The sequence below is a fragment of the Sciurus vulgaris genome (genome assembly GCF_902686455.1).
Source record: "Sciurus vulgaris genome assembly, chromosome: 17".
NCBI lineage: Eukaryota > Metazoa > Chordata > Mammalia > Rodentia > Sciuridae > Sciurus > Sciurus vulgaris.
In genome coordinates this window covers 34524451-34540537 of record NC_136478.1, presented here as the reverse complement: position 1 = coordinate 34540537, position 16087 = coordinate 34524451, and the positions used below count along the sequence as shown (strand labels likewise).

General features: G+C 43.4%; 1 protein-coding gene across 1 annotated transcript in view; it reads left to right on the top strand.

Annotated features, from left to right (window-relative positions):
• Positions 1–1052: 1052 nt before the first annotated feature.
• LOC306648473 (uncharacterized protein C16orf78) overlaps positions 1053–16087 on the top strand; it is a gene marked incomplete at both ends in the record, with an annotated part of 28184 nt that continues 13149 nt past the window's right edge. The window contains 3 exons of the mRNA XM_079118675.1: positions 1053–1202; positions 4142–4222; positions 4802–4928. Coding sequence (XP_078974801.1) covers positions 1053–1202; positions 4142–4222; positions 4802–4928 — 358 coding nt within the window. The remainder of the gene's footprint in view (positions 1203–4141; positions 4223–4801; positions 4929–16087) is intronic.

Below are 16087 nucleotides of genomic sequence, written 5' to 3'. Positions count from 1 at the left end.
CTAGGAAATCTAAGATCCAGATGCCAATGATTCTGTATCTAGTGAGGGCCCATTTCCAAGCTCACAGATGGCACTTTCTAGTTGTGTCCTCACGTGATGGAAAGGGCTGGCTAAGCCTCTGTGATCTTTTTATGTAAGGGTGATAATTCCATGAAGGCTCAGCCTCATGGAACTAACCACCTCCAGGGTCCCCACTTCCTGATACCATCACCTTGGGGGTTAAGATTTCAATAAATAAATTTGCAGGGGCCCAAAGGTTCCGACCACAGCAGTCCTGTTGAAACCAACTTACAGTGCTCAGATGTGATTTCCCCAGAACCCCATCCAAGTCTAGTTCCATGGTGTGGGCTCCCTCCTAGAATCAAATTCCTTGCCCTCAGAGCACCGTCCTCATTTGGCACTGTGAACTCTTCCAGGAAGTGCATGCTTCTTGTCTTCCCCGCAGCCCATGTTTTAGGAGGTCCGACTACATTTTTCTCCTGCGTTGTATCCCCAGCACTACGCCTGACACAGAGCAGGTATCTGATACCATCTGCTGAATGAATGAATGAACGCAGAGGAACAGCGCTTATCAAAAGCTTCGTTCTCACTAGAACACACTGTGGAAAGCTGGGATGATAAACTAGGGGATTTAGGTTTTTTTAAATAAGAAACAGGGACCCATTGAAAACTTTTGAGAAAGGAAGACACCTAAGCTGACCTGTGTTTAGCAAGATCTCTACGGAGATGGAGGCAGGGAGGGCGAATGGGAGCTGTAGGAGGGTCCAGATGAGAGATGAGGCCTGAAGAGGGCCATGGTCATGTGGGAACAATTGGGACATAGCTAAGGTGCCACCTCCACTGTCACCCCAGGGGCCAGCTGCCAAGCCCAGCGTGACCTCACAATCACCCTTCAGTCCTTCTTTTAAGGCCAGTCTCCAAGCTGCGTGCCTGACTCTGCTGTTTGTGATCGCATGGAGAGGCCATAGGCGACCTTCTGAATCACCCACTCCAGCAAATCGAGATAATAGACGATGGCTGGCCTCCCACCAACGAGCAGCCAAGACTCCAGCATGCCGGAGAACCAAGAGGACCCGAAGAGAGCCATGCCCACCGAGAGGAAGTCCCTGTGGAGGACCGCGGAGGAGAGGCGGATGTCTGACCTCACACGGGTGTTGGAGTGGCTGGAGCGGAGGCGAGGGAAGAAGAAGCAGGACGCCCAGGTGGGGACTTCCAAAGAGTGGCGGGAGGCTCATTCAAGCCTCTCTAGTAGGCAGGAGAGCTGAGCCGAACTTCGCCAAAACAGGAGGAGCATTTCGATAAGCAGAGTGAGCTAGTGGCAGTGGTCTGGAGGACGCTGGGGGAGGCTGGGGACAGGTGGGCCATCGTGTTTTGTGGATGGTGCTCCTCAGTCAGCCTCCTTCCCCTCCACAAAGACCCACAGGGGTACAACCTCTCTTGGCTGTATTTCAAGGGATGGCTCCAGGTCCCGGAGAGAGACAGTCCTGTATTGAGAACTGGCAAGAGGCTGAGAGGGCTATGTCACAAAGGGCAGAGAAAAGCAGTTTACAGTGGTGGTCAGGGGCAAGAACTGGCTCCCGCTTAGTCAAACGGGGTAAATGTTATCCCCAGCCAGTGTCCGAGAAGGGCCGAGGGGCAGCACTCCGGGGGTCTCAGCGTTGGCGGGTGGAATCCTTCCCAGTGATCCCAATCACACCTCCCCCAATGGCTCCGGGACCAGGGGCATCTCTTCCTGCCGCCATTACCCCCGCTGCAGGAGAGGTGGTTCCCACCCACCCCTTCCACTTTCTCCAGAAGTACAGCCACCAGTTTATACCCTTAGCGCTCCCCCAGGTTCCCCGCCCCAGCCATCAGCTATGGAGAAGCAAGCTGCGTCCTTGGAAAGTGGTATTCTCTGCAGAAGATGCCACCTGATCTTGCCTCCTCTGACCCCAGAGCAAAATGGGTGCCAGCAGCACTACTCATGACCATGCTCACCCTACAACCTGCCTTATCCCTTAGTGGCTTGACATTGTTGAGGGGTTAATTCCTCAACTGCTCCTAGTCTGGTTCCAAGGTAGGAGCCATAACCACTCCCAGTTGAAGGATAAGGAGACTCGGGTGGAGAAGTCATTTTCCTGAGGTCACAGCTAATGAAGGGCAGAACCAGTTCTCGAGCCCCAATGTGCCCAAATCTCAAGCTCCTGGGCTTCATTAGGCCAATGCCCCTCACCACCTCCACTCGCTTTCCCCAGTTTGGTACCCCTACCCTTCCGGAAAGCTCCCACTTCTGCTGACCTGCTTGCTTCTTGTACAGCCAGAAGGGTCTTGAGTGCTAATTCCATGCGACAGTTTAAAAGGCATCCGATGAACATATTTTCCACTAAGGTGCTAATGATTTACTGGTAGCCTGACTCTCTCAGAACTCAATTTAATATTGATCACAGAAATCATATTCACTTTCATGGTTAGAATGTCCCTATCTCCTGTCACCAGGATTATAATAATGTTTTAATGGCTTTACTGTATACATGGCTTTCATTGTAAATAATTTAGGACCCAGTGAGGGAACATTTGTTCTGGAATTTTAAAGATGCTCCTAAGAAAGAGGGCGACGGATCTTAAGTGGCAGGTCCTGGAGAGCAGAGGTAACAGGGAACCCGCTAGTGGACTTGGTGGGGAAGGGCTTGTCTGTACACTGCAGCCCCTTCAGCCTCCTCCCCTTCCTTCTGGGTTCACTCATGGCAGTTCAGACGGGGCCCCCACCTCAGACTGCTGTGCTGCTGCCTCATGTGATCCATTTGGCATCAGAGAGGACCCCAAAGTCCAGAGTCCCAGCCGCAGAGGGCTGTGAATCAGTGACTGGTGTACTTTCCTCAGGTCTAAGCCTTCAGCATATCACTTCCTCCCAGCCTTGGGGATGCTCAGGAGCTACTCCAGGAACCCCTATGGGGATACTGAGGATCGATGGCAGGGACGGTGAAATAGGACCACCCTGGGGGAGATAGCCTCATCCTCTTTCCTCTTGACCAGGAAACTCAGCCCTGGCCCCAGCTTGCGTCCTTCCCCACTAAGCCAAACAGAACCTCGAAGGGACCTGGCTCCGCCCTCCTTAGAAGTTAATTGGGCAACTCCCATCCCTGAAGCATGCCCTCGGACAGCCTCCTCCACGACCCCGCTGTCCTGGAAACATTCCAACCACTGCCTGATGTCTGCCCCGTACCTACCTGTAGTAAATCATGGATTTCTCACAAGAACCTTATGACACCCAGTCCTCAGATAAGGAAAATAAGCCACTGAGAGAGTAGTAATTTGCCCAAGGTTATGCATTCACTGAACAATAGATAAATCAGGATTCCAACCCCGGCAGCCTGACCCAGAGCCTACAGCCTGGACCACCGTCTCCCCATAATTACCAATGGCTCATCTCCAGAGGAGAACCTCAATTCCATTGGTCCCGTGGTGCTTGGCATCCCCAGCCCCCAGCCCCCAGCTCTTACAGATTGTTTGAGGTGCTTCTTGGATGGCCGGCCCTTAATGGATCCCTGCTGGGCTCTTCGCCCACAGGACCCTAGAGATGGCTAATGACCCTCCCTGCTTCCACTGTGGCGCTGCAAGGCCAGGCACAGACCACAAACAAGGAGCTCAGACTCAGAGCAGGGCATGCTCGCTCCTTGACAGGTCACGGGAGTCTTCAGGGAAAGAAAAGGGCGAGATTTACTGCGATGATCACTTTGGGAAGACAGAATAGGTGGAGTGGCCTCAGAGGAGAGGAGGGCTGCAGGCGGGGCCACCTGAGTTCCTGAATAACAGGCTCTGCTCAAAGACAAGGCAGCCGCCTGGGGCTGGGCAGGAAGTCTCAGGCAGGTCACTCGGGGGAGCACAGGGGAGTGGCTTCACGTGGAGATCAACAGGGGGCTACTGATGGATTGAGGTGGAAAGCGACAAGGCTAGACCTGAGGTCTAGAAGGTTATTCCTGAGGTAGTGGCCTGGGCACCAGCGTGTACCTGGAGACCAAGGGATAGAGGGGGAGCAGGAGGACTAGCGCGTGTGTCCGAGGGAGGCAGCGGCCCACTCACCAGGGAGCCTCCTCCTCCATGGGGACGGAAGTCGGGGGTCCTCCCGAGGACACTGAAGGTCTCTCCACTTCTGCCTTTGCAGAAGCTGAAAGCCAAGATAGAGTTGCCCCCCAAAGCAAACGAGAAGGAAAGGAAGAAAGGCAAAGTCACGGTGAAACAGCAGGTAAGGAGCCAGAAGACACCATCCCCCCAGGAGGCACAGCCCCTCCTCCCCCATCCAGGCTCTGCGCCTGGATAGGGGCAGCCACCCCTCTCCGGCAGTGTCTGGCTACATGTTTAAAGTTAGGGCTCTGAAATGCTATCCTGCCCCACACCACACCCGCGTGAATCACCTGCACCCACCTCCCACCCCGTGCAGCTTCGCCCAACCAACCCGGCAAACCCGTGGTAGAGTTTCATGGCAGGGGTTACACCCTCCTCCACCAGTGGATCCCCCAACACACCTGCCAGGACTGCCATCTGAAAGATGAGGACGCTGTGGCCCAGCGAGAAGAGCTCCCTGATGGGGTAGTTAAAGGGGCAGCCCGGCCCTAAGGCCTTCCTCTGAGATAGGGAGAAATGGGGGGACAACTGTAGGAGCGGCACCAACAGAGCCTGGGGCAGGTCTCTCCTCTGCCACCTTTATGGGTTTTCAGCAAACCTTTTAAATTGCTCAGTCAGGATGAGGGATCAGGGACCACGCTGGGGAGGAGCCAAAGCAGACCCTGTAACAAGGATGTACCTTCTCTCCGCTCCTTCCAAGGCCATCAGGCAAAGCCCTAGTAAGACTGAGGAAGCCCTCTACCGGAGGATCTACGGACCAGAGCCGACAGGACGGCGCGTCAGCATAGCATCCAGCAGCTACACCAAGGAAGGCCCCAGGAAATCTGGTAAGGGGAGTGCCTCAGCTCCTGGGGCCCAGGATTGTCTTTCCAAGGTCCCTCTTATCAAAAGAACAAAAAACTCATACCATCACTGAGACAGAAGCATCCATATCAATCCAACCACTGTGCACACACAAGTCAGAAACCCACATGGAGTCTCTAGGGATCCCACCAAGGGCCACATTTGGCAAGCTGGATGTGACCTGGACAGGAGGCCAGTGGCTGTCAAGGCCCCACCCACCCCTGTGATTTCTCTTCTCAGGAAATTAACATCATGGGTTCCAAGTTTCTGGACCATTTTGGTTACATTGACCCCATGAATTCCCAATTATTTAATTATTTAGATACCATGACAATGTCAATTACAAAAGGACCTGTGGCCTGAAGCCTGACAAGGTGCTGCTCACTCCTAGGGAGGACTAGGTGTAGGTTACACCAAATCCCCGGTTCCGGGTTCTGAACCCAGCTCCACCACTCTGCAATGAACTCGGAGTCCTGTGATCCCAAGGTCCAGTTTTCTCAGGTATAAATGGGACAATAACATACCTTCATCGTAACGTGGTTTTGGGGCTTCAGCAAGATGTTGCATGTACAGGGCCCACCCTGACATAGAGGAGATGCTCGGTAAATATTAGTAACTATTGCTAAGTAAAAAATAAAAAAATTTTGCTAAAATTTAGGATAGGTATATGGTGAGGTTGGAAAAACAGATGCATTAATTGTGCATGGCCTTTTGAAACAGAAGGAAATGGCAAAAGAGAAATCTGGAAGGAATTCCAACTAGCCCAAGGGAAAAGTAGACAAGAGCCTTTGAGTGGGAGCTGCCAATTCTACTACATAAAGTTGCCTCCACTTTACCCCCAAAAGTTCTTTTTCCCCCTCTTCACTTAATACACCAAAGACATTGCAATCAAACTGTAGTCAATTGCCTGTCAGATTTAAATATGATTTTTCTCAGTACACTAAAGAATTCTGGACTAAATCCCAGAATAGCACTCCAGTGGAAAAACTGATAAAATCAAAAGAAGCTCTGTTCTCTACCAATGTTTATTTCTTAGTCTTGATGAATGGTCCATGGGCATATAAGATATTAGCATTCAGAGTTAGCATGTGAAGAGTGTACAGGAACACTCTTAATTTTCTTTGCAATTTTTCTTTACATCCATAATTATTCCAAAATTTAAAAATAAATACATTAAAAAAAATAAGACTGGCTTGTGTCCTATGGGGAGGACTTCCCAAGTTTTCTGTGACTCCAAGTGTTATGTCTGGCTCCAGTGTTCTGGTCCTTCTGGGTCCTCAATCTCCTGTAGCTCATGCTTCTAGTAGATTTTCCCTTCTCCCTGTCAACCCAGATGCAGAACAGCCCCATTTCCTTAATTTCCCCTCAAACCTCTCATGTGAGGCCTTTGTGTGTATATACAGGCAAATTTAAGGTTTGGGGGCAACTGAAGGAAGGAATTATATCACAGATTATACAGCAAAGAAATCAGAGGCTGGTTAAGAGACACCCCTGTTCAAAGTCCTTTGACCCCTGCCCGCAGGAGTTTTTCCTAGCTACATTTCCTTGCAGGTAGTAGCTTTCTGAGGTTTTTCTCAACTCCATGACTGGGATTAGGTTAAGACAGGCATCCAGGGCACAAATCGAAGGCGCCCCGATGCTTAACTACTGACACTGCACTGGCATAAACCTGATATTGGGAACCCTCTTCAATTTTGCCCCCAGACACCTCGCATGCCCCAACCTAGTTCCAGTCCCACCCGGCTGTCCTTCCTCCCTTTCCTTCCCTTCTCCCAGGTCCTTTGCATTCCTCTACACATTTCCATTGGCTTTGGGTTTGGAGAGATCTTTGTTTCATTTATGTCATTCCCAAAGTAGCCTTTCAAGATATTTTCCTAGACAAAATCAATTCCTTCCCGAAAAGAAACTCGTACCAGTTGATTAAATAATTTTCAAAGATAAACTGCACAAAGAGGAACCCAAAAACAAATCCCCAAACTTCCAAATAGATGAAGATCGATAGAAGACTAATCATCTATAAGAGAATCAAGACGCACTTAAATGTAACAAAATTATCAAAATGGCAGTAAACAGCAAACACATACATATCCGTAACAACACTGAATGTCAATGGTCTCAACTCCCCAGTGAAAAAACATAGAATAACAGGGATGGATCAAAAGACAAGACCTAACTACATGCAGTTTGCAAGAGACTCATCTCAAAGGCAGAGACACTCACAGACTGAAGGTAAAAGGATAGAAAAATATTCTATAAGTAAGTCCAAAAATAAGCTGAGAAGCTTTAATCATATTTCACAAAGTTGATTTCAAGCAAAAATTAATAAGAAGAGATGAAGAAGGCCACTACATCCTGTAACGTGAATAATCCAACAAGAAGATATAGTGATACTAAACATTTATGCCCCAAATATCAGCATACCCAATTACACTAATGTAAAATACTCCTTGATATTAAACCCCAGCTAGGCCTCAATACAATAAAATTGGGTAAGTTCAACACACCCTTATCATCAATAAACAAATCATCAAAGCATAAAATCAATAAAGATATCTCCAACCTAAAAAAAAACTAGTATGAAACAAATGGACCTAATAGATATTAGAGGATCTTTTACCCCCAAACAGCTGAATTTTCCTTAATCTCAGCAGTTCATGGAATATTTGCCAAAATAGACCATATTCTATGTCACAATATAAGCTTTAGCAAATACAAAAAAGAAAAAATAAAACAAAAAAAAAATACATAACCCCATGCATTATATCAGACCATAATGGAATGAAGCTAAAAATAAACAGAAAGGAAAATAACAGAAACCACATACACACATGAAGATTAAATAATATTATTTTAATTGTAGAATAAATTAAAGAAGAAATGCTTAGAAGCTAATGAGACTAGAAATACAACATATCAAAACCTCTGGGACAGTAAGAAAGCAGTACTGGGAGGAAAACTTATTTCATTGAGTGCCTACATTAAAAAAATAGAAAGATCTCAAATGAATAAGCTTATGCTCCACCACGAAGCCTTAGAAAAAGAAGAACAATCTAATTCCAAAATCAGTAGAAGACAGGAAATAATTAAAATCAGAACCAAAATTAATGAAATGGAGAATAAAAAAATATACAGGACCACTGCAACAAAAGCTGGTTCTTTGAAGAGATAAATAATACTGATAAACCCTTCCCCAAATTAACCAAAAGAAAAAGAGACACCAAGTCGATGAAATTAGAGATGAAAAAGGAGATATCACCACAGATGCTCCTGAAATCCAGAGGATCATTAGAAAATATTTTAAAATTTATCCTTCAATAAACTGCAAAATCTAGAGAACATTGACAAATTTCTAGACACATGTGACCTGCCCAAATTGAACCAGGAAGAGATAGAAAACCTAAAGTAATGAAATTGAAACAGCAATTAAAAGCCTTCCAACAAAGAGCCCAGGATCTGATGGATTCTCAGCTGAATTCTACCAGACCTTTATAGGTCTTTCTCAAATTATTCCATGAAATTGAAAGAGACGGGACACTCCCAAATACATTCTATGAAGTCAGAATCACCCTGATATCAAAACCAAAGAAAAATACAGACCAACCTCCCTGATGAATATAGCTACAAAAACATCCTTAATAAAATATTAGCAAAGCTTTCAAAACATATGGTATGGGGCTGGGCTCAGCCTAGCACATGTGAGGCACTAGGTTCAATCCAGAGAGAGAGAGAGAAAGGGGCGGGGGGGAGAAGTAAATGAAATAAAGGTATTGTGTCCATCTACAACTAAAAAATATTTTTTTTAAAAGTATGGTACACTAAAAAGATAATACACCATGACCAAGTGGGCTTCATTCCAGGAATGTGAGGTTGCTTCAACATTCACAAATGTACTTTATCAGTTAAACAAAATTAAAACAATGACGTACCTTACAGAAATACAGCAAGCAATCATGAAATTCGTTTGGAAAAATAAGAGACCCAGAATAGATAAAGCCATCGTTAGCAGGAAGAGTGAGGCAGGTGGTATCACAATACTAGAACTTCAACTATACTACAGAGCAATAGTAACAAAAACAGCATGGTATTGGCACCAAAATAGACAGGTAGATCAATGGTATAGAATAGAAGACACAGAGACAAACCCAAATAAATACAGTTTTCTCATACTGGACAAAGGTGACAAAAACATACAATGGAGAAAAGGTAGCCTGTTCAACAAGTGGTGCTGGGAAAACTGGAAATCCACATGCAGCAAAATGAAACTAAACCCCTATCTCTCATCCTGCACAAAACTCAACTCAAAATGGATCAGAGACCTTGGAATTAAACCAGAGATCCTGCACCTTATAGAAGAAAAAATAGGTCCAAATCTTCATCATGTCAGCTTAGGATCAGACTTCCTTAACATGACTCCCGAGGCACAAGAAATAAAAGCAGGAATCAATAACTGGGATAGATTCAAACTAAAAAGCTTTTTCTCAGCAAAGGAAACTATCAACAATGTGAAGAGAGAGCCTACAGAGTGGCAGAAAATCTTTCCCACACACACTTCAGATAGAGCACTAATCTCCAGAATCTATAAAGAACTCAAAAAACTTTACACCAAGAATACAAATAACCCAATCAACAAATGGGCTAAGGAAATGAACAGACACTTCACAGAAGAAGATCTACAAGCAATCAACAGATAAATGAAAAAATGTTCAACATCTCTAGTAATAAGAGAAATACAAATCAAAACTACCCTAAGATTCCATCTCACCCCAATTAGAATGGTGATTATCAAGAATACAGGCAACAATAGGTGTTGGCAAGGATGTGGGGAAAAAAGGTACACATACATTGCTGGTAGGGTTGCAAATTAGTGCAGCCACTCTGGAAAGCAGTGTGGAGATTCCTTAGAAAACTTGGAATGGAACAACCATTTGACCTAGCCATCCCACTCCTTGGCCTATACCCAAAGGACTTAAAATCAGCATACTACAGAGATGCAGCCACATCAATGTTCATAGCTGCTCAATTCACAATAGCTAGCTTGTGGAACCAACCTAGATGCCCTTCAATAGATGAATAGATAAAGAAACTGTGGTATATATACACAATGGAATATTACTCAGTCATAAAGAAGAATAAAATTATGGCATTTGCAGGCAAATGGATGAAGTTGGAGAATATCCTGATAAGTGAGATAAGTCAATCCCAAAAAACCAAAGGACGAATGATCTCCTCTGATAAGTGGATGATGATACATAATGGGGGGTGGGAGGGAGGCAAGAATGGAGGAAGGATAGATTGTGTAGAGGAAAAAGAGTGGGGGAGGGATGAAGGGAAGGAAAAATAACAGAATGAGACAAACATCACTACCCTATATACATGTATAATTACACAAATGGTATGACTCTACTTCATGTACAACCAGAGAAACAAGTTGTACCCCATTTGTTTACAATGAACCAAAATAAATAAATTATAAAAAATAAAAAAAAAAACAAGAATCAAATGACATGACCATCTCAATAGATGCAGAAAAGGCCTTTGGTAAAATACAGCAATGATTCATGTTAAAGCACTGGAGAAAGGAGGAATTAGAAGAAACTTACCCCAACCTAGAGATGATATATGATAAACTCAAAGCCAACATCATACTGAATGAAGAAAAACTGAAAGCTTTTCCTCTAAAATCAGGAAAAAGACAAGTATGTCCGCTCTTGCCACTCCTCTTCAATATAGTTCTCAAAACACTTGCCAGAGCAATCAGGGAAGACATTTCCTGACTTAATTTCCAGAGAAGGAATTTAAAGGGATACAAATAGGAAAGAAAAAATCAAACTACCACTGTTTGCCTATATCTAGAAGACCCAAAAAATTCCACCATAAGACTTGTAGAGCTGATAAATAAATTCAGCAACATAGCCAGATGCAAGATCAACATTTACAAGTCAATAGCTTTTCTATATTTCAGCTGTGATTCTGATGAGAAAGAAATCAGGAAAACCATCCCATTTAAAATAACATCAAAAAATGAAAACAGAAACTTGGAAGTTAATCTAACCAAGGGGACGAAAAGGTCTCTACAATGAAAATTATCAAAAACTAAAGAAAGAAATTTAGAAGACTTCAGAAGATGGAAAGATCTCCCATGTTCTTGGATAGGCTGAATTAATATTGTCAAAATGGCCAGACTACCAAAAGCAATATATAGATTCAATGAAATTCCCATAAAAATATCAAAGACATTGTTCACAGAACAAGAAAGTACTATTTTTAAATCCATTTGGAAGAATAAGAGACCCAGAATAGCCTAAAGAAATGCTGAGCAAGAAAAGCAAAGCAGGATGTATCAAAATAATTGATCACAAATTATACTACAGAGTTATCATAACAAAAACAGCATGGTATTAGTATCAAAGTAGACATGAAGACCAATGGAACAGAATACAAAACACAGAGATAAACCCACACAGATAAAGTCATCTGTATTTGACAAAGGTGTCAAAAATATATGTTGGAGAAAAGACAGGCTTTTTAACAAATGGTGCTGGGGAAAAATGGATATCCATATGCAGAAGAATGGAATTAGATCCCTTGCACCCTGCATAAAAGTCAAACCAGAATGGATCAAAGACTTAGGATTAGACCAGAAACCTTGCAAATGCTAGAAGAAAACATAGAATCATCACTCCGTCGTGTATTGCAGGCATTGACTTCCTCAACAAGACCCTTAAAGCTCAAGAAATAACCAAGAATCAATAAGTAGGATATTATCAAATTAGAAAACTTCTGCCCAACAATGATTGAGAGTGAAAAGAGAGTCTACAGAATGGTAAAAAAAATCTTTACCAGCTACTCATCTGACACAGATTAATATCATAATAATATATTATAATATATATAATATATAATATCATAATAATATATAACATAAAGAACTCAATGCCAAAAATAACTTGATCAAAACCACTCTTCTCAAAAGAAGAAACACAAATGGCCAACATATATGAAAAATGTTCAACATCTCTAGCAATCAGGGAATTAAATGGAAATCAAAACTACACTAAGATTTCAGCTCATTCCAGTCAAAATGACAATGATAAAGAATACAAATAATAATCAATGCTGGCAAGGATGTGCGGGGAAAGGTACACTCATATATTGCTGGTGTGACTGCAAATTAGTAAAATCACTGTGGAAAGCAGTGTAGAGAGTCCTCAAAAAACCAGGATTGGAACCACCAAAGATCCAGTGATAGCACTCCTCAGTATTTACCCTGAAGAATTAAAGGCATCATACTACAGTGATACATGCAGACCCATTTTTATAGCAGCATAATTCACAATAGCCAAACTATGGGACCAGCCTAGGCGTCCATCAATAGATGAATGAATAAAGGAAATGTGGTGCATATACACAATGGAGTTTTACTCAGCCAAAAGAAAAGGGAATGACATTTGCCGGTAAATGAAAAAAAAAAAAAAAAAATGGAGAAAATCTTGCTAAGTGAAATAAGGCAGACTGAGAAAATCAAGAGTGGATTGTTTTCTCTCATGTGTGGAAACAAGAGCAAAATAAGGGAAAGAAGGCAGTGGGGGAAGGGATCAGATATGCTAGAGGAAATTCAATGCAAGAGGAGGAGGAGAGCAAGAGGAAGGGAGGAAAGGAGGGAAAGGGGAGGAAATGTGGAGTAAATTTAACAAAATCAAGTTATACACATATATAAGTGTACCGAAGGGAATTTCATCTTTATATGTAGAAAGTACCAATCAAAAATAAAGGAGTGAAAGAAAGGTCAGTAGCAAAGGGGAGAGGGAAATGGGAATTGAAATCAAATTCTTTGCATGTATGATTTTGTCAAAATGAACCCAAATACCATGTAATTATAATGCTCTAATAAAAAGTAATTATTATTTACATCTCAATTAACAAGGATGCAGCAGGGCAGGCTGACTTGCCAGCTACTGAAGCCTCTACTCTCCCCTTCTGAAAATGAAGACTTGTCTTTCCCAATGTAATTCAATGAGCAGCCACAAGAGGGCAGTAGAAAGAGCCAGCCCAAGTACAGCATCAGGTATTCATCAGGTATTCAGAAGCATCTAGGAAATATTGGGTATTCAGATGTGGCACCCAGGACTGAGGCAGGGCTGGGACTGGGCACAGCAAGAGGCACTTCCTGTGCAGGCTGGTAAAAGACCTACTGAGTGGGCAGGATTTGCATTGGAAGATAAGTTCAGGACAAAGCAAAGCCTAGGAAGAGCATGGAGCCAACTACATGCTCAATTCTCATATTAGCTCATATTGCTACAGATTCAGCGAAATCAGCATGGCTGCCCACTGTATGCACCATCTCAGAGAAGGTCATTATCCCAACACAGAGACAAAAGCCAGAAGTCAGAGATTCTATTCTATCACTTGCCCCACCTCTCAACCTTCATGACCAGGTTCCAGGTCATGCAGTTCCTATCTCCTGAAAATTATTAATCTATTTCTCTTCCTTTTCATATTCACTACCATTATCTTAGTTTAACATTGATCCTCTTCCAATAAAATAGCTTCCAAAAGTTTTCAGCTTCTATGACTATCATATCGCTCTTTCTAATTTATTTGTGTCTCTATATTTAAAGTGAGTTTCATCATGATTCTACCCCAAAAAATTAATAGAGCTACAAAAATTGACCCCAAAGAAATGAAGATCTGCTGGGCACAGTGGTACATGCCTGTAATCCCAGCAACTTGGGAGGCTGAGGCAAGAGGATTGTAAGCTAGAGTTCAGCCTCAACAATTTAGTGAGGCTCTAAGCAATTTAGGTCCCATCTCAAAATAAAAAGGGCTGGGGATATTGCTCAGTGATTAGGCATCTCTAGGCTCAATCCCCTGTGCAAAAGAGGCAGGGAGGAAATGAAGATCTATAAACTGATTGAAACATTTCAGAATAATCCTCTTAAAGAAGTTCAGTGAATCACAAGAAAACAGACAAACAAACAAAATTAGGAAAATAAGACTTGAACAAAATGAAAAGTGTAAGAAAGAAATTTAAAAAAAAAAAACAGATATCCAAGAAATGAAGAATACAATGTCTTATCAGAGAAGGTTAATAGAGCCCTTTCACAGCAGACTTGACCAGCAGAATAAATGAATTCTAAGACACTTCATTTGAATCATCCAGTTGGAGTAATATGTGAGTTAGCTTTGCACTGCTGTGACCAAAATGCTCCACAAGAACAATTTGGAGAAGGGAGTGTACTTTGTCTCATAGTTCCAGAGGCTTAGTCCATAGTCAGTCAAGTTCATTGTCTGGGTCCAAGGGCATGGTGGAGGAGCGCTGCTCAACTCATGGCAGCCAGGAAAAAGAGAGAGAGGAAGGGGCCACTGGGAAAAGCACTCTTTCAGAGACCACCTCCAGTGACCTACCTCCTCAAACCACTTGCCTATAGTTACCACCCAGTTAGCCCCTTCAAATTAGCATGGACTGATTAGGTTACAGCTCTCACAGTCCAACCGTTTCACCTCCTGCATTAACACAGGAGCTGTTGAAGGACACTGCATATCTAAACCATGGTTTCGATGCCCCTGACCCCTAAAAGCTCATGTTCATCTCACAATACAAAATGCATTTACTCCATCTCCAAGAATCCCACAATCTTAACAGTTCCAAAAGTCCAACTCCAAAGTCTCTTCTGAGACTCAAGGCAAGTTTTTGTCTATGAGTCTCTGTAAAAATCAGAAACAAGTTACATATGTTCAATATACAGTAGCACAGAGTAAAAATTCTTATTTCAAAAGGGGCATAGAAAAAAGACAAAACCAGCTGGGCAAATGGGTCCTGTAACTCCTCAGACAGATCTAGAACATATGGTAGCAAGATATTTTCTCCAAAGGACTTAGGCAGTCCCACCCCTCTGGCCTCACTGATTGCAACACACATGGGCTCTCCTTTGGAAGGACTCTGTCCATAGTCAGTAGCTTTTCTCAGAAGACAGCACACATTACTGACATTTCTTAATTCCTGGGGTCTCACAGGAGCATCCCACAGAGATTTCAACCCTCCTACACTTTGCCTGATCTCCCAGGTCTTCCTTTGAAATCTCAGTGGAAGTCTCCATGACCACTTAATTCCAGCATCCTGCATTCCAGCAGAACCAGCAGCATGTGGATGATGCCAAGGTCTACTGCCAGCTCACACAAATGTTGGATGCCCTAGGATCTTGGTTGCTGTGGCCTCTGAATGACTGGGTGACTGAACATGGTTAACAACTTCCTTGCCCCCCCTGTATGAGCAGGGTGCCCCCCATGATCTCTTCTCAAGGAATTTTTCCTTTTAGTTCTTGAGCCTTGTAATGGGTTTGGTCTTGCAAATTCCCAAGATGCCCTGAAGGCTTCTTTCCTATTGTCTGTATGCAAAGTACTTAGCATCTCTTTGGGGGCCATAATCTCTTCAACAAGCACAACTTTCTTGGCCCCAGTTTTACATACACTTTTCTGGTCAAACTGGGAGCTTTTAAACTCCTCCTTCTCTCTTTTATGCTCTTGATTCTCACACACACACATACACACACACACACACACACACACACACACACACACACATAAATTGGCCAAAAACTGCTAGTAATATCCATGCCGCTGTCTGAATACCTGTGCAGCCTTGAAATTTCCTCTGTCAGATTAGTCTATCATCTTTAAATTCAGGCCCACACAAAGTCTTAGGACATCATCAAAGTGTAGACAAGTTCTTTTGCCAGAATATAACACGAATGTTCAATTTCCAATGGAGTGCTCATTCTCCTCTGAAACTTTACCAGCACAGTCTACATCCCAACGAGCATTCTGGTCTTCCAAACTCCCACCAGTAATTCCCATTAAACTCTGCTTACAACATGCTAAGCCTTCTCCAGCCTGTATGTCTAAACTTTTCCAAGTTCCTCCTGCAAATCAGTCCCAAATGCTTCTGAACCACATAGGTTAGTCTCAGCAGTGACCCCACTTTTAGGTCCCAGTTTCTTTGTTAGTCAGCTTTTTGTTGCTGTGACTAAAGTATACAAGAAGAACCATTTAGATGAGGAAAAGTTTATTTTGGCTCACCATTCCAGAGGTTTAGTCCAGAATCAGTCAACTCCATTGTTTGGGGCCCAAGGTGAGACAAAATATC